At 38.6% G+C, this 10781-nt stretch overlaps 1 protein-coding gene across 1 annotated transcript in view; it reads left to right on the forward strand.

Moving 5' to 3' along the window:
* LOC102814362 (chromosome unknown open reading frame, human C12orf55) overlaps nt 1-3730 on the forward strand; it is a 73983-nt gene extending 70253 nt beyond the window's left edge. Inside the window, exons 13-14 of the mRNA XM_006871816.1 lie at nt 557-691; nt 3521-3730. Of these exons, the coding sequence (XP_006871878.1) occupies nt 557-691; nt 3521-3730 (345 nt within the window). The remainder of the gene's footprint in view (nt 1-556; nt 692-3520) is intronic.
* The last annotated feature ends 7051 nt before the right edge of the window (nt 3731-10781 follow it).

The raw sequence follows: 10781 nt of genomic DNA on the forward strand, positions 1-10781 counted from the left end.
AACAACAACAACAACAACTGCTTCTTTCTAGTCCTTTCATCTTAGAAAAATCACTTCATCTCTGTATGTTTCATTTTTCTCATCTGTCAAGTGTGGATAGTGGTAATAGTACTCACATTATAGAGTTGTGAGAATTAAATGGGTAAGTATTGGGCACACAATAAATGTTAGCTAGCTGGCTAGATACAGATGTCTCTCTCTTTGTTATTGTTGCTAAGTGCCGTCCTGTCAGTTCCAACTCCGAGTCACCCTGTATAGGGTTTCCGAGGAACGGCTGGTGAGATTGAGCTGTAGATCTTATGCTTTAAACCGACCTTGCATTCCAGTGCTTATCCCACAACACCACACCAGGGCTCCATTTCTCTCTTTATATATATATTGTTATTGTTGAGTGTCATAGAGTTAGTTCTGACCCTTAGCGACTCTGTATAGGATTTCTGAGGAGCAGCTGGTGAGCTTGAACCACCGACCTTTCAGTTCAAAGCAACTTTGCATTCCAGTGCGTTAACTCACAACACTTATTCTTATTAATATACTCCGTAATTTTTGTTTTCAGAATGTTCAGCCCGATAGAGAAATAGTTGTGGATATGATAATGTTCCTGTGGCAGAAATGCAAATTAGGAATTCAGAAGATCAATATATCCAAAAATGACTATGCAAAATTCACCCAGAAAATCAGTAGTAACAAGGTATTTCTTTTGTTTCTTTTCTAATATTTTTATTTATGCTAATCCAAATTGTGATGCACATTTCAAATTTTCCTTCTTTATCCAACTTGTATATCACTTGTATCCATATGTGTGACGTAGAAGATGCCCTTGAGTGTAGTGGTGACTGACCCTTTCTTTTAATGTGTGTTCCTTGCAGCCCTCTCACAGTTTGGTTTGTTTGAGGGACCTGGGAGGTATTTCAAGTTTTCAGTAACTCCTTGCCATCGAGTCAATTTTGACTCGTAGTGTTTTTAAGACTGTAAACTTTGTGGGAGCAGAAAACCTCTTTTTTTCTCCTGCAGAGCCATTGTTGGTTTGAACAGTTGAGCTTGCAGTTAGCAGTACAGTGCTTATCTTACAGTTCCATTAGGGCTTCTTTAAGTTTTCAAGAGAGGAATAAATATGTAGTGTGCTGAGGTCCTTAGAAGCCAGGATGGCTAGACTTTGTCCCTCATATTCTGGACATATTATAAGGAGGGATCAGTTTATGGGGAAGGACATCATGGTTGGTAAAGTGGAAGGTCAGTGAAAAAGAAGAAGACCCCCAACTAGCTAGATTGGCACAGTGACCGCAGCAGTGGGCTCAAGCGTAGCAGCAATTGTGAGGTTGGTGCAGGACAGGGTGGTGTACCGTTCTGTTGTATGTAGGCATTGCTATTGGTTGGAACCTCCTCAGTGGTACCTAACAGCAACAACAATGTCACATGAAAGATTCCTGTAGATGCAACCGTTAAGAGCTTGCTGCTAACCCAAAGGTTGGTGGTTTGAACCTACCTGGCAATCTGTGGGAGAAAGATGTAGAAGTCTTCTACTGTGAAGATCACAGTCTAGGAAACACCATTGTTGTTGTTAAAAGCTGTTGAGTCGGTTCTGACCCATAGCGACCCTGTACAGGGTTTCCGAGGAGCAGCTGGTGAGCTTGAACTGCTGACCTTGCAATTCTAACCGACTTTGCTGTACAATGTATTAACCCACAGCGCCACACCTGGACTCCATAGAGCAATTCTACTTTGACAAATAGGGTCTCTATAAGTTGGAATCAACTTGTTGGCACACATTAATAATATGGTCACGTGAGTTTTGATAAATTCATAAAGAAGTTTAGTAATAGAGAATGCAAATAAATAAGGAAGGAATTTCAAAATGTTTTGTTTGTTAAATGGCGTATTTAGACTATTAAAAAAGTAGTTTAGGGAATGAAGAAGTTGAGTAGTTGAACATTATACATTGGAAGCTTAGGAGAAAATATTTTATCAGTAATAGATTTTCCTGTGAATCTGAAGCCTCCTAATTTTATATGCACTAGGATTCATGGGGATAATTTTTATCAGATACTTAAAGTGATACGTTTCTTGTTATATATTTTATATATATAACTTGTTGTTACTAAGTGCTGTTGAGTCGGTTCCGACTCATAGTGACCCTGTATAGGGTTTCTGAGGAGCGGCTGGTAAATTTGAACGACTGGTCTTGCACTCCATTGCTTATCCTACAGTGCCACACCAGGATTTAAAGTGATGTTGGTGGGCAAATATTTTTTTTATCATCTTAGATTTCAAAGTGTGTTGGTTTGTTTAATAGGTTAAGATTTGGAGATACAGACAGGAAGACATAGTAAATCTTCAAGGAATTCATTCCTCCGCTTGCTTCCCCCTCATTGTTTTGGACGGAGAGTAATAACTTTGTGGATAGAGATCATCTTCACTGATATATAACAAGAAATCATGAATTTGCCGTTTGACTATAGATATGTAGACTCTAGACATAATTGAACCTTCTTAATGAATTTATATATAAGCAAATTGATTAATTTCTTATTAAATAATATATAATGTATATATTAAATGATCTATAGTTTTATTGATAACTTATTAATATTTAACAAGATAAATAACGTATGAGCTATTTGTTTATAATTAAGATGCAGTAACAAGAGAGTCCCTGGGTGGGGCAAATGATCAGAGAGTTCAACGGCTAACTGAAAGTTTAGAGGTTCGATTCCACCCAGACCAATCTTGGAACAAAGGCCCTTGTGGTCTACATGTGAACACCTTTTGGAGGATAGTTCCACTCTGAACACACATGAGCTTGCCATGAGTCACAATCAGCTCAACCACATTTTTTGTTTTTAAAATTAATGAGGGGTGGCGCTGTGGGTTAATGCGGCAGACTGCAAAGCTGTTTGAACTGTAAGGCCAATGGTTCAAGCTCACCAGCTGCTCCTTGGAGCTATACAGGGTCGCTATGGGTTGGAACCGACTCGACGACACTTAACAACAACAACAACAACAACTGTATACGGAAGGAGCCCTGGTGACATAGTGGATTATGAGCTGGGCTGCTAACCTCAAGGTCAGCAGTTTGAATCTACTAGTCGCTCCTCTGGTGAAAGTTGAGGCTTTCTGCTGCTATAAAGATTTACAGCTTTGGAAACCCTACACAGGGTTGCTATGAGTAGGAACCACCACCTGTATAAGGAGCCCTGGTGATACAGTGGTTAAAGCAGTTGGCTGCTAACTAAAACGTTGGTGGCTTGAATCCAGCAGCCACGCCATGGGAGGAGCTGTGGCAGTCAGCTTCCATAGAGATTCCAGCCTTGCATTCTTATGAGGCAGCTCTGCTCTTCCCTGGAGGGTTGCCGTAAGTTGAAATTGACTCGATGACAGTGGTTTGGGTTGGTTCCTGTGTAACATTTCCATGTGATTACAAGGTAGTGACTTTATGGAAATAGTGAGGTTTGAAAATGTGCATTGTTTGATACAGTGGAATCTGCCATTAATTGCTTTTGTATATGTGTCCACTTTTCAGTGGGTTCATCTTCTGTGGCAGATTAATGAAGTAATTCATAGCTACAAAATGGAAGGCATTGACATTGTGGTGGTGGCAGAGGTCACGTTAAGATTAAGTGAAATATTGGAGTGTTTGGGAAGCCCAACAAGAAGATTCAAAAAATCTCTAGGTAAAATATTGAATGAAAAATATGAGACTGTTCATGTAAGTACAGATGTCAATATGTAAGTGTAAATTGGTATACAATCCAGGTTAACTTGTATTAGTATAAATTAGGCATTTCAGTACTGAGCTTTACTGATGATTTATAACTAGAGGTAGAAATAATATAGAAGGATTAACCATGGATGTCAGGAAAAGAAAGCTACATGCACTATGGTTCAGCATCAGACAAAAATTTTTTTTTCTTTTTTTCTTTTTCCCTTTCTTCCATTTTTCTTTTTTCCTTTCTCTGCCCCCTTTTTGTCTTCTTTCATATTTCCTCCTCTTGCACTTCCCCCGTACTGTGTATGCTATTTGAAGGAAGACAGCATGTTTTGGTCACCTTTATATTCCCGGTACCCACAGCTGTGTAACATAGAATGGGAGTTCAAATAAGTATTTGTTGAGTGTATAAGGATCGTGTTACCTTTCATCTCCTTTCTCTAGCCAGCCTTTCCTCTTAAAAATTCTTACCCTTTTTTCATTTCTTACTCCGTTTATCCTCTTCTCCTTTCTTCTTATCTTCCTCTTTTTCCCCCCTCCTTTTTCTTTCCCACAAGCCCCCACTCCCTGTCCCAACCCCTCTCTGCCTCCATTTTATTTTCTTCTTTCCTGAAGATGCCATTTCTCAGACGGTGGTCCCTCTGTGTGTGCTTAGACCCCTCAGATCACTCTACCCACATGTAGAGAATGAGGTGGGATGTCCATGGGGAGGATAGGGGGATTTCTTTGCTATTTGACATGGCTGATGGAGTGTGTGACTTCTGGGGGACTTTGTAATAAAACCATTGTCTTCCCAGAGGCTCACTCATTTGGCTTTCCCTGTCCTTGGTTGTTGGGTGAGACTTTGCAGATAGAGTTTTAGAAGCCCTGGTTCTTAAACTTGGATGGGTATCACCTGGGAACTGACAAAAGTACACGTCTCAGGCACTATTCTACATCAACTAGCCTGGGCCATTCTTGTCCTTTAATACATACCAAAGTCTTAAGAACCACTGGTTAAAGGTCTCTGGTCATCTAATACATTTAGTGACCTGGAATTATATATTTCAAGTACCCAACCTTAAACTAATTTTTACTTTTTAAAGTTTTATTAAGCAGACTTTCCAAATAGTTGTTGTTGTTGTTGTTAAATGCCATCAAGTCAGCTCTGACTCATAGTGATGCTGTGTAATATTTCCAAGGAGTGGCTGGTGGGTTTGAACTGCTGACCTTGCGGTCCAGGGCATTATCCTGTAGCGCCAAATATAAACAAGAGAGATGAAGTAAACCACCACGTACCCACCAACCAGCTCTAACATGTAGCAATATTTGCCAATCTTCTTTGATCTCATCCTTCTCCTGCCTCTCTTCCTCCCACCCCCCAAATCCCCTCAGAGTTTTTTTTTGAAGAGGACAGCATGTCATTTAACCAGAAAATATCTCAATGCATGTATTGCTAACAGTTAAAGATTTTTGATAATAAAAGTACAATGCCATTACACCTTGCAAAATTAGCTATAATTTATATGCTCTGGTAGCGTAGTGGTTACGAATCGGGCTGCGAACCTTAAGGTCAGCGGTTCGAAACTACCAGCTGCTCCGCGGGAGAAAGATGAGGCTTTCTACTCCCGTAAAGATTTACACCCTCGGAAACCCTATGCAGGGTCACTATGGGTCGGAACCGACTCGATGGCACATAACATAAATTGTATTTTAAAGGAGCTCTGGTGCATAGCGGCTATGAGTCAGGTTGCTAATCTCAAGGCCAGCAGTTCGAAACTACCAACCATTCCACAAGAGAAAGATGAGGCTTTCTGCTCCCATACAGACTTGCAGGGTAGCTATGAGTCGGAACTGACTCCACTGCACATGGCCACCACCATTGTATTTTAAAATGAAGGCAGTCCCCTCCAAGATGTTCCTTTATTTAATAATACTTTAGTAATTTAGTTTGAATTGTTATACAAATTTTCAGATAGGAAACTATCAGTGCCATGCCATAATTAGAATTTGTATTTTTCTAATTCCAACAGTCTTTGTGATATCTATCCAAATTTAAAAGGTGGTACTCATTATTTTCTAAATGCTTTTAAATACACTTTATAGAGTGTACATACAGAAAGACCAATCTCCTTATCAGTGATACTACCCAAATGTAGAAACCCTGGCCACCTAGTTGATTACCAACGGGGCTGCTAACTGCAACATCAGCAGCTTGAATCTATCAGTTGCTCCATGGGAGAAAGATGAAGCTTTCTGCCCCTGTAAAGATTTACAGCTTTGGATACCCTATACAGAATCACTATGAATTGGAACTGACTTGGTGGTACACAACCGTCCCCGCCGCACCCCCCGAGTATAGGATTTCCTAGGTTTCCTAGGAGAGGCTGATGAGTTCCAACTGCCAACCTTATGGTTAGCTGTCCAGTGCGTATCCTGTAGCACCACACCATACATGCTGTATATGTTGTTAAATGCCATCGAGTTGGTTCCAACTCATAACAGTCCTGTGTAGGATTTCTGAGGAACAGCTGGTGGACTTGAACTGCTGACTTTGTGGTTCACAGTCCAATGCTAAACCTACAGCACCATATCAGAAGTCCATATATATGTACACATTCATATATATGTGTATATACATGTTGTATTTTATGTTTATGGAGCTCTGGTAGCGTAGTGGTTATGAATTGGGCTGCGAACTGAAAGGTCAGCAGTTCGAAACTACCAGCTGTTCTGCAGGAGACAGATGAGGCTTTCTGTTCCCCTAAAGATTTACAGCATCGGAAACCCTGTACAGGGTCGGTATGAGTTGGAACTGACTCCACGGCATATAACAACAACAACAACAACTATATATATATAAGAGCTCTGGTAGCTTAGTGGTTATGAATCGGGCTGTGAACTGCAAGGTCAGCAGTTCGAAACTACCAGCTGTTCCACAGGAGAGAGATGTGGCTTTCTGCTCCCGTAAAGATTTACAGCCTCGGAAACCCTATACAGGGTTGCTATGAGTTGGAACTGACTCCACGGCACATAACAACAACAACAATACATATATATGTGCCATTGAGTCAGTTCCAACCCATAGCAACCCTATTCAGGGTTTTCTAGGTATGATTGGTGAGCTTGAATCAATAACCCTTAGTTGTATATATATATAGTGGAGTCCTGGTATGGCACTGTGGGTTAATGCACTGGACTGCAAAGTTGGTTTGAACTTTACGGTCAGTAGCTCAAGCTCACCAGTTGCTCCTCGGAACTGACTTGGTACTTAACAACAACAGAAATATTTGGTGGTGGTGGTGATGTGCAGTGGAGTCAGTTCTGACTCATAACAACCCTGCATAAGGTTTCCAAGGCTGTAAACCTTTATGGGAGTAGAAAGCCTCATCTTTCTCTCATGGAATGGCTGGTAGTTTCGAACTGCTGGCCTTGAGATTAGCAGGTCAACTCGTAACCACTAGGCTACCAAAGTCCATCCATCCATCCATATATGCATACATACATGTTAATAGGAGGTGGCTCTAGAGGATAATCACTGGACTGTGAACCACAAGGTTAGTAATTAGAACCCACCAGTTACTCTGCAGCATAAAGATGGAATCCTTATACAGGGTCACTATAAGTTAGAAACAACTGGATGGCACTAATTACAACAACCTTGTTTATAATCAAGATTCTTGATTTTGTTGTATTGCAAGAAGCTGTATGCTTTGGAAATGTCTTATATAAAGAAAACAATTCTCTAAAAGAAACAAGTTGGTATTTTATGAGTTACTGCATCATTGACTTATTTCTAAGATCACGGGTAATTGAAATATAACTAGTTTAGCTTAAGTCCTTTTAATGATTATGACTCACTGTTACATTTTCATTTTTCTCTATCCTTCTTTCCTTTTCTCTCATCTTACCTTCTTTGCCTTTCTGTCTTTTTCCTGCCCACTCTTCCACCTCTTCTGTTTTTCATTTTCTCTTCCTGTTTTCTTTCCCTTCCTTCCTGCTCTCCCTCTCTGTTTTTCTTTTTTACAGAGTTATTAAGAAAAGGGACTGGTGAATTTCCTATAACTTCAAAATGGAGCTCAGAAGCTCTTCCAATATTAAAGGTATTAAAAATATTTTAGAAAGTACAGTTAAAAAAAATCTCTAATTTATAAATATATAAGTGGTAAATTGCAGAAATGGTTTTAAATATTTGAATTTAAAGTGTTATGGTAACTTCATGCATTGAGAATTAAAGAGACTTTTACAACTTTTGCTTTTATTAAAAACGAATAGAGAAAATAGCTTTTAAAAGTTTTATAAATTATATTACTATTGCTATTTTAGATGTGTTGGATTCATGTACTTCTGATTGGCTAAATGACTTATTATCTGTGTAAATCCACTTAGAACAATGCCTGACAGATATGAAGCTTTTAGTGAAGTTTCGTTTAAGAAAAGAAAGGGGATGGGAAAATGAATGCTATTCCTCTTCTTGATTATCCTTCTCTATCATATTCTAAATGTTTCCTTATTTCATGGGTTGTGTTGTTGAACTTAATGGGAGTCTAGGCAACTGCTCTATCTTTCTTTCTTTCTATCTATCTATCTATCTACCTATCTATCTATCTATCTATCTATCTATCTACTTATCTATCTATCTGTCTTACCTATCTATCAATGAGCATTCATTTATTTACAGGTGATATTTAGTACAGCATTGTTCAAATTTTGTGCAATATAATTCTATGCTTAAGTTATCTTGGGTGACTCTGGATTAAACAAAATAGGTTTATATTCTGTGAGACTTTATAGAGTACCACACATTCCATTATTTGAGAATAAAACTTTTAACCCCCTTGGAATGCCTTTTTTGTGTATCACACACTATAGTTGAAAAATACTATCCAGAGAAAAGTCTATGGACTTTGGTTTGCTTGATTTGATTAATTAACTATCATTTTTAAATATAAAAAGAAATACTAATATCAGAGAATTGTTCAAGGTATAATAAAATGAAGAAAAAATCTGTTATTTTACTTTGTCAGCCTCAGTGTTACAGCTTTTTATATATTTTTCTTTTAGATTCTTTCACATTTTAAACATGAACATTCTTTTTTTTTTAAATTTCTCTTATTTCATGAGCCCTTTCATCATTACTGCATTTTAATCATAATAATACTGTCTTTGAAAAATTGATTTGAAATATGTAAAATATTGTTGTTAGGTGCCATCAGTTCTGTACCGACTTATAGTGACCCTATGCACAACAGAATTAAACACTGCCCGGTCCCATGCTAACCTTACAATCATTGCCATGCTTGCGCCCATTGCTGCTGCCACTGTGCCAATCCATCTCGTTGGTGGTCTTCCTCATTTTCTCCAACCCTCCACTTTACCAAACATGATGTCCTTCTCCAGGGACAGGTCCCTCCTGATAGTATCTCTGAAGTATGAGAAATGGAGTCTGGCCATCCTGGCTTCCAAGAAGCATTATGGCTGTACTTCTTCCAACACAGATTTGTTTGATCTTCTGGCAGTCCATGGTATGACTAATATTCTCCTTCCAACACAATAACTCTAATGCATCAATTCTCCTATGGTCTTCCTTATTCACTGTCCCACTTTCATTTGTAAATGTAGGTACTAAAAATACCGTGACTTGGATCAGGCACACCTTTGGCCTCAAACTGACGTCATTGCTCTTGAACACTTTAAAGAGATCTTGTGTAGCAGATTTGCCCAATGATGACCCATTATAGTGATGACTCATTTCCTCATCTCTACACTTAAGAAACAAAACATTGTATTGCAGTTGAAACCCACTTGTTTACATTGCCCTTTCTCTCACCTAGAAATAGCTACTGCTCTAAATATGATGATTATAAATTCCAGGCATTTTAATACTTTTATCTTAGATGTGTGCATGCCTAAGCATTTGGGAGTATTGTTTTGCAAGTTTTAAAACTTATATAAATGGTGCCATCTTTTATGAGTTCACACAGATTTGTTCATTTCAAATACCTTTTTCAGACAGCATAAGATATGACTATACACATGGACCTTACCAGATGGAATACACAGAAATCATATTGAAACATCTGCGGAAAGAAACGATAGAAAAGCTCTATATCATCAGTCAAAACAAGGCCAGGGACAGATTATGGAATAGACCGTCAATTGCTCATATGCAAATTCAAACTGAAGCTGAAGAAAATGAAAACAAGTTCACAAGATCCAGTATATGACCTTGAATATATCCCACCTGAATTTAGAGATCATCTGAAGAATAAATAGATTTGAAACATTAAACACTAAGGACCAAAGACTAGAAGAGTTGTGGGATGACATTAAGAACATCATTCAGCAAGAAAGCAAAAAATCATTAAAAAGACAGGAAAGAAGGAAAAGATCAAATTGGGTATCAGAAGAGACTGAAACTTGCTCTCCAGTGTAGAGTTGCTAAAGCAAATGGAAGAAATGAGGAGGTCCAAGAGCTGAACAGGAAAATTTAAAGGTCAGCTCGAGAAGATAAAGTCAAATATTATAACAAAATGTGCAAAGATCTGGAGTCAGAAAACAGAAAAGGAAGAACACACTCAGCATTTCTCAAGCTGGGGGAACTGGAGCAAAAATTCAAGTCTCAACTTTCGTTATTGAGGGATTCTCTGGGCAAATTATTGGAAGATGCAGAAAGCATCAAAAGAAGATGGTAGGAATATACAGAGTCACTGTACCTAAAGGAAATGGTTGATGTTCAACTGTTTCAAGAGGTAGCATACGATCAAGAGCCAGTGATACTGAAGGAAGAAGTCCAAGGTGCATTGAAGGAATTGGCAAAGAACAAGTCTCCAGGAATTGATGGAATAAAAATTGAAATCTTTCAAGAAAGTGAGGCGGCACCGGAGGCACTCACTCATCTCTGCCAAGAAATTTGGAAGACAACTATCTGGCTGACTGATTGGAAGAGTTTGTATTTGTGCCTATTCCAAAGAGAGGTGACCCAATGGAATGCGGAAATTATAGGACAATTTCTTTGATATCCCATGTGAGTAAAGTTTTACTAAAGGTAATACAGAAATGGCTACAATCATACATTGACAGAGAACTTCAAGAG

Source organism: Chrysochloris asiatica, unplaced genomic scaffold, assembly GCF_000296735.1.
Source record: "Chrysochloris asiatica unplaced genomic scaffold, ChrAsi1.0 scaffold00174, whole genome shotgun sequence".
NCBI lineage: Eukaryota > Metazoa > Chordata > Mammalia > Afrosoricida > Chrysochloridae > Chrysochloris > Chrysochloris asiatica.